At 46.0% G+C, this 16506-nt stretch overlaps 1 protein-coding gene across 2 annotated transcripts in view; it reads left to right on the forward strand.

The window, feature by feature from the left end:
• Window positions 1–16506, forward strand: part of LOC144818407 (annexin A1-like) — a 206965-nt gene that overhangs the window by 115930 nt on the left and 74529 nt on the right. For both annotated transcript variants that reach the window (XM_078675780.1, XM_078675781.1), the window contains exon 9: window positions 4843–4936. In XM_078675780.1, coding sequence (XP_078531906.1) covers window positions 4843–4936 — 94 coding nt within the window. The remainder of the gene's footprint in view (window positions 1–4842; window positions 4937–16506) is intronic.

The following is a 16506-nucleotide window of genomic DNA, read 5'->3' on the forward strand; positions in this document are numbered from 1 at the left end:
GAATCTTACATGAAGTTCTCTATTAGACTGAAGGCTTCTCTGGAAGTCAGTTACGAGTTGTTCGTAGGTGGATGAGGTTAATAAAACCCACCTGGCTGTACTTGAAGTCTCCTGTTCCTTCTTTTGATGCGGTAAACACCACACTCCTGGCTTAAAAACTGAAGTGATGTATTGGGAAGACCGGCCAATAAGGAGTCCGGAAACAAAAGCAATGTAGAAGTTGAACAATGGTGAGCTGCAGGTAAAATTACATTCCTTAGAGTAAGTACAGCAGGTCTTGCAGACAGTGCGTGCACTGATGCTTGACCTAAAAACGAAATTGGCAATATTTCACTATCAGGACATAAAAAACACAGCAGTACATGGCGTACCTTTCACATACACAGCAGCCTGCTCATGGGGGTACCTTGGGCCTGCCTTAGGTGAGGCTTACTTGTAGTAAAAGGGGGGTTAGGGCCAGGCAAATGGGTGCACTTGCCAGGTCGACATGGCAGTTTAAAACTGCACCCACAGACACTGCAATGGCAGGTCTGAGACACATTTACAGGGCTACTCATGTGGGTGGCAGAACAAGTGATGCAAGCCCACTAGCAGCATTGATTTACAGGCCTGGGAACACATAGTGCACTCTACTTGGAACTTATCAGTAAATCAAATATGCCAATCATGGAGACCCAACCAGAATCTCAATTAATACAGAAAGCACTTGCACTTAAGCACTGATCAGCAGTGGTAAAGTATCCTGAGTACATAAACCAGGAAAAATGAAGTCTAGCAAAACATCAAAAATACAGGAGGTAGTGGCAAAAAGACAGGGGAAACAACACCAAGCACACATTTTCCTTACAATGTCAAAAATTATAATGACATGTTTAAAACTAATTGTTTTAAAGTCGGCTGTTGTCCATAGCACCAGTGCCTACTCTTAAAATATATATTTTTTCAACATTCGCAAAGGGGAATGGTTACCACTGCCTTTCAGTAGTTGGTAAAAAATAAATGTTTTGGGACCGTAATTCGTCCGCAAAAAGTTAATAATCGATATTTGTAAGGTATTCCCTAAACACGCCCCTTCCGAATACCGAATCGCAAGGATTGCAATTCAGCAACAATTTACCAAACTGCAATTCGGCATTTTTACATTTAAAATGGTTTTTGCTGTCCCAAACAGCCTGATTCTGTGAATTAATCTGTTTGCGATCTCAATAAAGCTTTGTACATCTGGCCCCTGGTTCTGAGATGCTCTCTCCCCTTATATTCTGGTACCATGATTTGTTCAATATTCAATTAGTTTTGTCATCAACTAACTGAGTTTCAAACCCCCTGAGGATATGGGTTTTAAATCCCACCACCTCCTGTAACAAGCTTTCTCTGCTCGACTTGTGGGGTACTCAAACACTCAACTGTGCAAGGGTAGTTACAAAAAATTTGAAAATTGTTGTCAACAGTTAGTAAAGGGAAGCTCATAGTTTCCCTCCAGCTACAAAATGTATCGTTAAAATGTTCCAGATTCACTCCTCAAATCATGCTGGTGTTCCTACAATGTCCTCAGGGATTTTGTTGCCGTAAATAACCATCTCCTGCTTCATTTGAACATATAGTAGAAAATGGTGGATGAGTAGGACAAAGTTGTACCTCCTCATTCTTCATGTCTTGCTTATTTTGCACACTTTGTGTCACTGGGGACAGTGAAGCAGATGAAGGAAACAAGAGATTAAGACTCCAACATGACATCATCAGTAGGTGCCAAGCAGGGTATCGAACATGGTTGGAGAGGTACAGTGTGTGCCAATATGAGAGGTGGAAGATAAGACCTGTTAGTCCAAGCCTTGGGGTGCCATGGTGTACACTGAAACTGATGAATTAGGTATAAAGTGCCACAGAGTTTGTGACCCAAATTGGGTGGGATTGGGTGCTTTTGGGCAAGCAGTAATGAATAGAAGTGTATGTATCGGAATAAAAGGTGCCTAGTGATACCAGTTCCTCTGCTGTTCTGAGCTAGCCCTCAGTTTGTTCAAACAACGGAACGCTGTGTTTTTGCATTGCTAGCTGTAGCTTAAAAAAATTATTAAGGGTTGTGAGCCACAAGGTTTTGTAACTCTGCAAACCCTTCAACGCCCGTTGGTGACTCAAGTGTGCAAAGGCACAAGCATGTCAAATTAATTGGACTGTAATAGTATCTGAGACCTTTGGGCACCAGTGGTGAATGGCATTATTGACCACAGATATCGATTAGTGACTACTGACAGTCTCAGTATCTAGAGAAAAATGCTTCACAATTATTGATTTCTTAACGTGTAGGAAGAGTTTGAATAGTGATTCAAATCTCGAGGAAACGGAATGGGTAAGTGGGAAAGATATAGAAGAGCATTAGTGAGGATAAGAAAATTAGTCAGTCAGGTACTTCCACCAGAAAATTCCTCACTGGGAGGCACTCTATAGTCCATCTACAATTGGTATGGTCCTGCTTTTAGCTGTAGGAGTCAAGTCCTTACAGTAATTGTTGCTGAGAAACCTGGCAGAAGAGTATTCACTGCAGAAGTTATGACAGTCTGATTAAAGTTGATCATTTTTCCCTGGTTTCTTATGTTCTTTCAGTTTTTTTTACCAGGGTTGAAGCACTACTCAAGGTGCCAGACATGTCAATGGTAGCTGGCTTGGAAAACACTGGGCAACAGCAGAACTTCGGGGCATATTACCAAGGGCCTTATCGCCGCTTTAGCTGGATTTTTTCCAGCTAAAGCGGCGATAATTTTATCGCCCTATTACCTAGCTGTCGCTAACACCAGTTAGCGACAGCTAGTAGGAGATAGCAATCATCTTGGGGCCCACTTTGCATGTCAGCGATATTTATCGCGAATGACATGCAAAGTGAGCGTGCCAAGATGTTAGCGACTGGAAACAGTCGCTCACATCGCTATCTCCTATTACCTACTTTTGGAAATAATCGCGCTAAGCGCGATTATCTCCAAAAGCTAACGCCTGCCCAGAGCAGTTCTTAGCCATGTTATCCAATGGTAGGTGGATAACATGGCTAAGAGCATTAGCTCGGTAATGCATGAATATCGCTGACTTTACAGCGATATTCATGCATTTCGGCAGATTTTTATCGCTTAGGAGATAAACCTTGATAATTGCAAGGGGCCTCATTTATGAGGCCATGCGTCACTTTTACGCCGCCGGTACGTTACTTTTTGTGACGCACCAGCAGCATAAAAAATGTGCCTTGTTGCACCATATTTACAAAGTGACGCATCTAGGTAGATGCGTCACTTTGTAAACCCCTGTGCTACATAATACCTACGCCAGGTATAATGTATGCAGGGGGGGGGGGGTTCTGACGCAACACAGGGTCATAGAAGTGACGCAGTGAAATCTATGAGATTTCACCTCGCCACTTCTAGGACACAAATGCGACAATTTCTTACGCCTGCCTCACAGCAGGCATAAGACTGATGCAGGCCCTTTCACGTGGGGCTTGCCCCATGTGAAAGGACGCATTGCTGGAGTTGCGTCACTTTTGTGACACACTCCAGCAATGCGTCACTTTTGCGCTTACAGATACATCAGAAATAGTGACGTATCTGTAAGTCCTTGCACAATGATGCGTCATATTGTAAATATGACGCATCTTTGGGGTCGCAAGGAGGGCGCAATGAAAAGTGATGCATCGCTGTTTTCTCGCAGCGATGCGTCACTTTTCATAAATGAGGCCCCAGGTTTCTAAGCGATACAAATAGGCGAAGCACGACGATAAAATTATTGCCTCTAACCAAGCTTAGCAATAATTTTCGCTTATTCTTGGTAATATGCCCCTTCATTCCTAGATCCATAGCGAAGCAGGATGCTTTTCCTCGACCCTTCATGAATGAATTGTCTGAATAACTTCCTTGACACTTTCCTAGGCAAAGCATGATCTGTGATTATGGCTCAAAAGTCTATAGTCATTATTCACCTGTCTTGGATTTTAACGTGACATAAAACTGTGGGACTTTAGACATGACCGTAAAAAAATACTAATAAGTGTAGCCATTAATAAAAACCTTTGTAAAAAAACATGAAAAGCTACCAAAGAATGTGCTATGTAAAGGTTTTGACACAAACAAACAAATTATGATATGTAAAGAGTACTTATGGCTCAGCTTGGCACAGGCCTTTTCTGCTTTCACCTGCTTGCCCACAGACACAGCAAATGAATAGGGTGGGCTTTCTGATGCCAAAGCCATTGGCAGATGTCCAGAAATGGGGCGATTGTAAAAGTGAAGCTGTTTACAACGCACCAATCTGGAATGTCTGTATCCCCCAACATCTCAGTGAGTCAGGGAATGTGAGGATTTAGCAGATACGGGTGATTTGCCAATTTTTGGTGGAGGATCCAATACAGACAACTTCTTAATGATGCCTTCTTGGCAAACGAGTCTTTGCCTTCAGATGTCATGTATCTTGGTGTGAAATGCATTCTACCTCTGGGTCACAGCCAAATCACTTGTGCAGCATCCAAATTCTGATTATTCTATCTTTGACGTCCGCATCACTTGAACGTACTGCTTCTTCGAATGTGAGTTTGACCCTCACTCATATGTCTATTACAATATTTAACTGGAAAAGGCAGTGTAATGTTAATCAATGATATTTTGTTCAAAAACGTGCTTTCACGCAACAGTTTGCCACAATGTAATTTGAGTGAAACTGACATGTTATACTATTTTAGAACCATAAGTTGTAAACCTCCTAGTCAAAGGATTTCTTTCAGTCTAGAAAAATTCAATAAAAAAACGATGATTCACTTTATTAATGAAATCAACATTAGCATATGTATCTATTTTGTGTTCTGTAAATTAGGCCTTATATGAAGCCGGAGAGAAGATAAAATCAGCAAATATGGGTGTGTTCTTAGAAATATTTACAGCAAGGAGTTTTCCGCACCTTAACAGAGGTAAGATACTTTTAAACAACTGTATATCCCTTTCGCAGCAAATCAAAATGTACATACTAAAGTTAATTAAAACAAAATTAAGAGCTTGTCTTTAAGATGAGAAATTGTTGAGTAATAACTGATATGTGTCATGAGAAGAGATGAGTGAAATTGTGAACCTATTAGAAATAGCAGCCCAAGAGGTATTTCACAGCAGGTAGAAATTATTCTTGCTGCCTCTTAGGGTGCCTCAGGGCAGAAAGTGAACTGCTGAAGCCCAGCTGCAGCCTTTTTCTAAGTACCCTCCTATCACTGACCAATGTCCCTTTAGCAGTCTCTACTCCTGGCACAGTCACCTGTATCTATGTTCACACCACCCAAGCACCATTGCCTAATCTCTGTGTTCTCTAAAGGAAATGTTATCTGTGTGGAGGTCTGTTATCCTTAAAAGGCTCAGACTTTGACACATTCCCTCACAGATCCACTTAGACACTCATGCACTCACTCACAGACCCATGCATACACTCATGCATGCACAGACATTAATATTCTGATATGCTCTCTTACAGACTCACTCAGACAATCATGCACCGACTAAGAGACTCATGCACCCAATCACAGATCCACTCAGACACTTATGCAACCACTCACAGACCCGCTCAGACTCATACTCTTACTTACAGACCCACTCACTGACCCACTCAAAACCCCATGAACTGACTTACAGACTGACTCATACACTCATGATTGTACTTGCAAACTCACTCAGACACTCTTAAACCTACTCACAGACCCATTCAGACACTCATGCACCCACTCAGATACCCACTCAGAGACTTATGCACCCAATCATAGACACAATGAAGCACTCATGCACTCACTCACAGACAGACTCACATACACACGGAGGCACTCACAAACATTCACAGACACTCTCACACCCACTCACAGACCCCCTCAGACAGCCATGCACCCAATCTAATACCCACTGAGACACTCACGCACCTACTCGCAGACCCACTGAGACACTCAGACCCGCAGTGAGCCAATTATACAGCCATTCTCAGGCCAACTGGGACACTCACACAACCACTGAGACAATCACACACACATTCAGACACCCACTGAGACACTCATGCACTCACTCACACACTCACTTTCAAAGGTTACTGGTTACAGTCAGGAAATTACATTTAAAAAAACCTTGGAAATTAACTGAAAAAAACAAAGGTTACAGGGATGTTATAGTTAGGAAATAGAATATTAAAAAATCTTAGAAATTCACTGGAAAAAACAAAGGTTACAAGGACGTTATAGTTAGAAAATAGAATTTAAAAAAACATAGAAATTCACAGAAAAAAATAAAGGTTACTGGGACGTTATAATTAGGCTTATCTTTCACTCGTACAAGGTCATAGACAATTAGTTGTTCTAGTTACCTGAGTTAATCACCATTCCGTGCAGAGGCCCCCCACTTTTTGCCCCAATGTAGACTGCTAGATGCAGTTTTTTTGCTCTGATAGAGCACTATCCCCCAAACAGTAATGAGAATTAGTACACCCAATTGGCATGGTACTTTGACCCCTGATAAGTTCCTAGTATATGATACCTGTGGTACTCAGAGCCAGGTTGGTAAAGGGGTCAACAGGGCTGCAACACGGTATGTGCCACCCTGGGTGACCCAAGTAAAGGTGTGTCTGTAGGTCTGACATTACAGCCCTGCATGAGCAGCCTGTCCGCTCGAGAGTGACTGCAAACACTATGTGCTGCAGAGCCACACTAAAACACTATTGCCTAAATATAAGTAAATCACTCTTTAGGTTGTCCTCCTAGGCCAAGGATGTAGAAAACTAGATTAAAGGTATTAAAAACCTGGCTTTTTGGCTAAACATATCTGTAGACCCCCCTCTCAGTGCCTTGAGACTGTCACAAGTGAGTAGCACACTCACAATTCTCCTGATTGACTGATTGATTAGATGTATATGTTTATACATGTATATTCCTACAGTAACCCTGTAAAGCAAGGCTTTACTGTAAGTGACCAGTCCATGGAGTAATATGAGCTGGCTGCTGGGAAAATGTGAGGTAGCCATCTCCACTATGGAACAACAGAATTGTGTTGTGTTTGGTGTCAAACACTGTGCTTTTTCACCCCAACATGATTCTTGTGTCGGAGGTGAGCTGGCATGCTCAGGTGTGCAACACTGAGTTGGTGTGCCCCTAAGATACAGAAAGCCAGCGCCTAGGTGGGCTCCCCGAGTTGGTTGCCACCAAGCCAAGAGTCAGCGCTCCTGCTGGTCATTCTAGCATGTCCATAGGATGGGAGACAAAGTACCTGGGTAGGACGGAGATCCCACCTCTACCCTGGATAAGGATGGCCAATAAAAGAGTAATCAAGGTGCTGAGCCTCAAAGGCTTCACCACCCTTGATTTGTAATTAACTTGTCCCCCAGTGGAGGACAAAGCCCTTCCCGCCTTGCTCAGCCCAACGGGGCACACATTCCAAAAGACTAGACACACCTTCAGGGTGGACTCGTAGGTCTGTTCAGTCAAGGAAGGGTTCTGCCATGTTGGCATATACTGAAAGAGAGGACTCTGGGTCGAAAGGTGACGTACTCCCAGAGGATTTTGTCACCTCAGGGGCGGGGAAGCTGCAGTGACCAGTAGCCCATTTGCCACTGTCCCTTACGCCCTTAATGCTCCCTAAAACTAGGATTTAAGGGTCTCCCCTTGCACCGGAACCTCAGTTCTGACCTTAAATTGGAGAATAGGCACAAGTAAGATACCATCACAAATAACAGGACCAAGTACTCTGCCACTTCGCAAAGATAGGGCACTTAAGTGCCCTGACGAGATCATTTACTGGAACTGTGTGTTTGACATGTGTCTGTGGTGAAAGCTCATTGCTCCAAGCAAGTGGGACTCCAGTGGACACCAGAAACTAAAACAGACTCCCTTGGATTGGTGGGACCGGTCCCCTGCAAGCTGCAGGAAAATCGGCGTGCTGAGTGACAAGAATTGTGACCCGCTAGTCCTGTCAAAAATGATCCAGAAGAGAAGTGGTGTCTTATAAGTTTTAAGCCGCTGCTCAACTCCTGTTGGCCTCCGTCCATTGAAGTTACCATGAACTACAATTGCTGCAGCCAATGCTTGGTGATCGCCAGTTGGGTGAGCGATCCCTTGAGTGATATTTACAACCTGAGAGCAGCTCACAGCGACAGTGAATGACATCAATGATCCTGCTGCTGTGTTCCTGATGTGGAAAGCATCTTTGGAGCGATCTGCCCCGAGTGATTGACACGTCTGCCAGCTACCCCTGCATCCGGAGCCATCGAGCGAGGTATAAGAAATCCAGCTGTTGAACGCAGGCCCTGGGACTCCAAAGGCCTCTATGCTTTGGGGTATAGTGGAACTCCATGTCCAAGTGTGGCTTCATTTACCACGGACAGCCAAGTCACCCCTGTCTCCTTACTCCCCAGGCAAGGTAACAAAGTAACAACTGTTGAAATTTGGTCTTAGGACCCACTTGACCTAATCTACAAGAGGGTTCATTTAAACTCATCCTGCAAGTAATCCAGTGTCACCTACGGGTTTTCCCATTGATTTCAATAGGACAAGTTTGTAAGATGTTCTGCATATATTTTTTAACACTTCAAGAATCTTCAACTCCGGTTGTATGTAAGCTACAAAGTTCATTTTGGTGTCAATATTTTTATGTAAGAATATAATCGAATTTTATAAATTGGTGTCAAGGTTTCTTTCAAGTTGTGTCACTTACTAAGGGGCTGATTATGATGGCGGATTTCCCGCATCCTCCGGGCCGGCGGAAGCCACCGCCGGCCCGGAGGATGCGGGAAATCCGCCGCGGATGCCTAAAAGACCCACCGCCAAATTAGGATGGCGGTGGGTCTCAAAATCCGTCCGCTGCTTTTCCGCCGCAGTCGCCTTCCAACCGCAGCGGAAAAGCCCTAACATGGCTGGCGGTGTCTGTCAGACACCGCCAGGCATATTAGGGTAGCGGAAAACATATGCTTTTCCACAGCGGCTTTTCCGCCGTGGAAAAGCATACGGAGATTGCCTTTGGTGACCCGTTGCGGGCCCCCTTGGTGACGGAGGGGTGGGGGGTGCACATGGGGGGTACCTATGGTACCTTCCAGCATTTGCGTGGACAAAGCGGCGGGCACCGCGCGGTGCCTGCTGCTTTGTGCACGCAAATGCCGTGCATGCTTTTTTAGGTTTCACCCTGGGCGTTGGCAACTGCGTAGCAGTTGCCCCGCCCACGGCGAAACCTCATGATTCTACATATGTACTTTGGTTCAGCCTCTGTCTACCATTGGCTAGCTCCATAAATGGAGGCTAGCCATTGGGAGACAGAGGCTGCCAATCACGCTTTCTCCAGAAAACGCGATTCGGGGGCGTTTCTGGGACTTTTTTTAAGTCCCACCCCTTTGTCCCGGGCCGCGCTGTCATTGGCTGCCGGCCCGGGACACCCCCGTGACGTCATCCCCGGGCCGCGCTGTGATTGGCTGGCCGGCCCGGGACACCCCCCTGACGTCATTCCCGGGCCGCGCTGTGATTGGCTGCCGGCCCGGGACCTGACTTGTTTTTCAGGGTCTTGAAGACCGCGTGAAGAACAGATTCAAAACGGGGCTTTGAGAGCCCTGCCTCCTATTTTTACTTCATCTTCCCTGAATTTCCCCTGGCATTTTAGCACCATAAAGAGGCTGTCTGTGCAGGTTGGGGTGTGCAGAGTCTGCTTGCGAGCGCACGGGGCTAACGCTGTGATATCATCAGGGGCAGTTGCTGTGTGTTGTCACGTCTACTACCTCTAGCATTTTGGTCTGTTGATGTCCGTGTGAGTAAGATTACAATCCGCATCTGCATGATGGCCGGTGTCTTTCGTGACGTCGGTGTGGGTCCCAGCACCAGTTTCCTTTTGGAGTGCTCTTAGCCACGGGTGAATTCCACCACAAGTCTCCACCTGTAACTGAGCTGGGGACCACGTGGCTTGTGATTGAAGGGGTTCCAATCCAATTTGGACACTGCTAGCTCCTTCTCTGTATTCTAGAGCAGCAGTGGAAGCCTTGGATGCGCCATTTTGCTCTTTATATGTGTGACGAGTGGCGGGCCTGCGGCACACTTTGCTGGCTTTTATCTGTGGACTGATTTCTACCTCGTTCAGCTTGCACCGCCTACTCTGCTTTGGCTTATGATTCCATATGCTGGGCGCACTGGGGTTCAGCTAATGTGCTGTTAAACCATGTTTTATTTCCTCTTCTTATGAGAAGAAATTGTGGTACGTGAATTTGTGACTTAAAAAAAAAATCTTAACATTTTTAAACTGTTACATTGTAAACAAACAAATGTTCCTTTTGTCTTTTACCTTCTTTCTTCTAGACCCATTTTTCGCCCTGACCTCTTTTCATATAATATTTTATCTAAATAGCACTCCTATCTGTTCCGAGATAAGATAAAGGGGGGGTTCTTTATCTACAGAGTGTACGCCAGGCTGTATAACAATTACTGCCTTCCTGCTCACTTAATCAAACAGAACCTTTTGTTAATTGTGTGTTGCGCTGGTGTCTAACTCTCGCTTTTATTGAGCAGCTTAAAAATACGAAGTAATTTAACTCGGAGGTTCACACCATGTGGAGGTCATTCTCGGGGAAATAGAATTTATCCAAAACTAGAAGACAGACTTTCGAGACCCAACTGCACAAGCCACTATCTTTTTTTTTGCAGCACGTTTATTGCATACATTTGCAGTTGAGGTTTTGACAGGAATACATTTGCTGTGCGCCCAAGGCACTGGATTTCTTTTCTCAGTTATATTTTTATAAGGAAAATGTTTGATTTCACAAAGTAAAGCAGAACACGTTGTGTGCCAAGGAAGCAAGTTGCAGTTAGGCATTCATTTTGCTGCAACGTGAGTTTGCTCCATTTTATAAATCCCATTCTGCGCTGTTACCAGGTTACTTCTATGATTTTAATATAGCTCCAAAGATTGCATCATTGGCAGGAAATTGGTGTTTCTACTTAAATAAAGGGTGATTCGAATTCAACTCTTGTGTAAGTTAAGACCGGTTGAAACTACAGGGTCTAATCCAAATATCAGACACTTCCTTCTCTTTGTGCATCTTTCCAAACCTATCTTCTCGACAAGTATTCTTTACCCCAGGCATAGCTCGTGGTTATAAAGCAATTTATTTTCCCGCTGGTTTAATAATTTAGTTGCCCACTGTACGTGCAGTCGCTTATTTGATACATTGTAAAAATAGTTTTACAGTTTTATTGTGCACTGGCCACAATAAAAAAAAATGCCTTCACAACAGCAATCTCCAGCGGCATCGAGCTGGCTGCTGTTGCGAAGCATCATTTTCGTCCTGCCTTTATAAAACAATTTAAGAAATATTTGTTGAGGTTGCCTGGACCCTGTTCCCTTCCCCCTGCACGGGGATTCCTCGCGTGCGTAACCATAGTAACCGCGCTCACGTGCCCGCACATTGATGCCTTGCAATGTTCACTCTGACCAACAGAGGTTATTCTAATCCCCTTCTTCTCATTTTAATTTAACAGCGCGCATTGCTTCGGTAATTAAAGTGACCTCATCCACTATGGAGTTCCATCTTAATTGTTAACAGGCTAATGTCTGTCTCAACTTGTCTCTATTTCCTCCTCGCTAATGCTGGTCTGTGTATCTGCGAAGCAGCCTAGCAGCAGCATATTAGTGTTACTGAGATGCTTCTGCAAATCCCATCAGAGGAGTGACGACTAAATTTATGGATAATATTTTGAAACTTTAAATACAATGTTATAGGGCAAATATGTTAACACATACACAGGCCGCCACCCGCCTCCCTCCCGCCCTCCCTAAATACAGCAATAAAAGTATGAAAAGCTATTAAAAACACTTACCTTGTCTGCCGCGTCCCCGGGGCTCCCTCTCGCCGTCCCGCGATTCTCGCCGCCATTTCGGGTCCTAATGCGCATGCGCGGGCGGCCGCGCATGCGCATTTCTCATGAGGAATGCGCATGCGCGGCCGCCCGCGCATGCGCATTAGTATCCGGGTCGGTGGCGGCGCGAATCGCGGGACGGCGAGAGGGAGCCCCGGGGACGCGGCAGACAAGGTAAGTGTTTTTAATAGCTTTTTATACTTTTATTGATGTATTTAGGGAGGGCGGGAGGGAGGCGGGCGGCGCGGAGTGGGGCTACGCGGAGTGCGCGGGTAGGCGTAGTTGTGTGCCCACTTCGCGTAGCTCCGCGGAGCCCCACTCCGCACACTACGCCCAGGGTTAATCACGACTTAACGAACTGGTCTCAGAGAAAATTCTCGGGTTACTCGAATGTTTCATTTCATGACACTCTCTGTCTAGCCCTCTTTTCTCCATTCCTGCCTCTCCTCTGTTGCACCCATCGCTCTCTCTCCACCTCTCGCCCCACGCCCCCGCCTCTTCGCCTTGCCTGACTCCCACATGCCAATGCTGAGTGACAAAGCCGGATCGGGTGAAGTTGTGCGAGTCCCCCGGGCGCGGCGCTCCCTCCCCGGGTGCCGGAGGAGACCCCCCAGGCTCCCGTGGGCCCCTCCCGCAGGACTGGGGCTCCCCGTTATTGGTGCTGATGGGTTGCGGTGTGCGCAGCTGGAGGAATTCTAAAATGCACCCTCCCTTAGGAGTTCGACCCGGCGGATTCCCACAGGTGGCACTGGGAGGGAAGGGGGTGGGAGGCTAAGACTACCGCTCCCACGGGAAAATGCTTTTTACGAGTATGTGAGGGATTTGGGATACAGCCCTAAAGAGTATGGGGGTGTTAATAATGGAATAGGATTGTGGGGCTTATTTGTATATGCCTAGGATGTGGCTGTGTTTTGTTGGGGTCACTGGGCTTTGATGTCTGGACTGGACGTGGGATGGGGCTTTGTAAGATCTGATTAGGTTTTCACTCGGCGGGAAGGGGGGGCGTGGGGTCTATCAAGGGTCTCATAACGGAGGGCATGAGGGGGGGGGGGTGCCCATACTGGACTTTCCAGGGTCTCACAAAATAAATAAAAATAAAATAAAACAATCTGTTCAGGGTCTCGGATGGAGGGGTAGGAAGGGGGGGGGGTTCTTACATGGTTCAGTCCAGGATCAAAGAAGGTGGGGTCGTAGCTGGGAGTCTCAGACGGACCTGTTCATGGTTTCCCCTTAAAAGCAGATAAAGGCGATCTCCCACGGAGCTGTCCAATGTTTCACTCCCAGGAGGGGAGAGGGCATGGATCTGCCGGAAGTGATGTTAAGAGGCATATATAAGAGATTATCCGTCAGTAATAAACATGACACCGAAGCCTATTTTACATGTAAGTTTGTGCTCGCCATTAGGAAGTGGTAGTCTCACCCCCAGAGTCTACAAACATTTAGAATGGATATTTTGATGGAAGCAAGGGCTGCTCCATTTCTGTTTGATGACACCGGGTTTTACACTTGCTGCGGCTACAACCCTGGGGCACCAGTGGTATTACCGTGGAAAGTCACGCAAAACAGGTCAGGCTTTGAAAACCGTCACTGTGACAGCCTCAAATGTAAAACCCCAGGCGGGACAAGGTGTGGAACCACACCCCCACAGAGAGGCTGGTGCCACACCTCTATAGCAGAACTGCCTTCTTTCCGTCATTAGGGGCATCGTATCCAGTCCTCATCCTTTATGTCATCACCTAATGCATTATGGGTATTGTAGTCTTGCTTCCATTGAACTAATTAGACTAAAACACCTGAAAACCATGACTGCTCCAGTGTGTGTGTATGTGACTGCTCCAGTGTGTGTGTGTGTGTATGTGACTGCTCCAGTGTGTGTGTGTATGACTGCTCCAGTGTGTGTGTGTGTGTATGTGACTGCTCCAGAGTGTGTGTGTGACTGCTTCAGTGTGTGTGTGTGTGTGTGTGTGTGTGTGACTGCTCCAGTGTGTGTATGTGTGTGTGTGTGACTGCTCCAGAATGTGTGCGTGTGTGACAGCTCCAGTGTGTGTGTGTGTATGTGATTGATCCCAAGTGTGTGTGTGTGTGTGTGTGTGACTACTCCAGTGTGTGTATGTGACTGCTCCAGAGTGTGTGCGTGTGTGACTGCTCCAGTGTGTGTGTGTGTGTGCATGTTACTGCTCCAGAGTGTGTGTGTGTGTGACTGCTCCAGGGTGTGTGTGTATGTGACTGCTCCAGGGTGTATGTGTATGTGACTGCTCCAGAGTGTGTGTGTATGTGACTGCTCCAAAGTGTGTGTGTGTGTGTGTGTGTATGTGACTGCTCCAGTGTGTGTATGTGACTGCTCCAGAGTGTGTGTGTGTGACTGCTCCAGTGTGTGTGTGTTTGTGTGACTGCTCCAGTGGGTGTGTGTATGTGACTGCTCTGGGTGGGTGTGTGTGGGGCTCTGGGTGTGTGTGTGTGTGGCTCTGGGTGTGTGTGGCTGGCTCTGGGTGTGTGGGTGTGTGTGGCTCTGGGTGTGTGTGTGTGTGTGGTAGTAATTGCTGTCTGCTGAGCTTGTCCGTAGGGTACAATAGGTCTCACATTTGCGAGAGATTAAGCTATTGGCAATGTAAATGACAATGCCATTTATTTATCGGTTTTCAAAACCAACACATAAATACAAATTTTGTCATTTACAATGCCAATAGCTCTAACTTTTCCAAAGGCGAAACCGTTGCATTGTAAATGCTGGTTTAACATTGCGGCGGGTGCAGTTTGAAGCTGCACCCGCCGCAATGTTAAAGATTGAGGATGTGACCGCCACCCTGGCGGTCACATCCTAATCTGCACGGAGGGACCTTCGCAGCCCCTGCGGACGGTCCCTCCTACTCTATGGTGGCGGACGGACTCAGGTCCGTCCGCCATCATAATCGGCCCCTAAGTGTCAATGCTGGTTCTCTAAAATGCTTAAGAAATGTTCCTCTAAGTGCACCTGACTGCTCTGTGCCACACTACCAGGACTGAGCAAAGGCTGCTAAAGGTGAATCTGAGGTCCACTTTTGTGTACTGTGTTGGTATTACACGATAAGGCCCATCAACCATATGATACCTTCCACCTTACAACATTTGTGGCAGCGGTGGGATCTAGAACCTGTGTTCCATTTGTACCACCTGACATTAAGTAGTTTTTCAGTACATGAAGAAATCCTTAAAATTATCATTAGACTTAAATTAAAGATTTTTAGATTTTTCTAAAAACTAGATGTAATAGTATTTGCTAAGGTCCTGTGTTACATCCCTATTTCAATTGCATTAAAAGTTAAAAGTGGATTGGCAAGTTAGGATTAAGGTTTAAAAAGCTGTTTAGGTTTTTAATAAGTTTCCACACCTTCTAAACAAGTAGTGCATGCTACAGAATACCCTGAGCCTCTATCAGCCCATTGTCTCTATTCTAAAGATCAGCAACCTAATGGCATTATGCCAAATTAGAGGCATTAGCTTTAGAGAAACCTTTAAGAGAGGGGACCTCAAACAGGCCCTCAAAGATAATGAGGCTGAAAACCTATATAGGGGTAAGAACACCTGTGTTGGTCATACAGCAGAAGAAGATGAGAGGTTGGTCGCAGCCCAAGTTGATGAAGGAGAAGCCTCTGATGATCCTAAATCACTCAACTTCCCCACACCCCCTTCACAAGTGGAAAGTGATAGTGGTCAATCTAGAATGTCCTCCACTGGTAGAGTGGTAGAAACCGTCCATGACCAGCTAGATGAACTCTCCTTGAAGGAGAGAAGACTGGAACTGGAACTGAAAGAGAGGAGACAAGACTTAGAGGAAAACAGGGTTAATGGGGCATAGTCCTCAAAGATGGTCGAAGTAATGGTCTTTTGAACCTAAGATCTCCAATGGGATTGTTCCAAAGTTTAGTGATGGAGATGATATAGGAAAGCGGTTTACAGCGTTTGAGATAGCTTGCAGGATGAAGAAGGTAGGTCGCCAACACTCAGACTCTTTAGTTTTGAAGTTATTCTCAGGGTTGAGCAGATATATACTTATATCCCTTGAGGAGAGTGTGGCAGAGTCCTTATTCACACATGAAGGAGACACTGATGGAGGGGTTTGGACTTACCACGAAGGAGTACAGGACAAAGTTCAGAGAGACCCAAAAGAGGCAGAACCAAACTTGGGGGGACTTTGTTGACTCCTCAGTCAAAGCAATGGAGGGCCGGAAAGTAGGTAATAAAGTGGATGCTTGTGAGGGCTGCATGATTTGATTAGGAATGAGCACGTTTTGAGTAACAGTACCACAGAGGTAATGAAACAGAATCTGGTAGACTCTGATTTAGCTTCCTCACCGAGCTGGGTAAGAAATCAGACAAGGGGGTATGGTCCTGAGTACCCAAGAAATCCCAGGGGGATACCTTCAGACAGGGGGGATTAGACCCACAAAAATCAAGGGAGGGAGGTAGTAAGCCCACCAAGGAGACTCCCTCAAGACCCCAGAAACCGGAGGAGGAGCTTCGCGCGCATCCGTGATGGCCGCGTGAGCACAGGGCTCCCGAGACCCTTCGCCACCTCCCGCATCTATCCTGGATAATATCCTGATTTGACGGAAGATCATTGAGGACACAGCTCAGCTGATACGCTAGCTGCTATCCGC

This window comes from Lissotriton helveticus, chromosome 2_1, assembly GCF_964261635.1.
Source record: "Lissotriton helveticus chromosome 2_1, aLisHel1.1, whole genome shotgun sequence".
Classification (NCBI taxonomy): domain Eukaryota; kingdom Metazoa; phylum Chordata; class Amphibia; order Caudata; family Salamandridae; genus Lissotriton; species Lissotriton helveticus.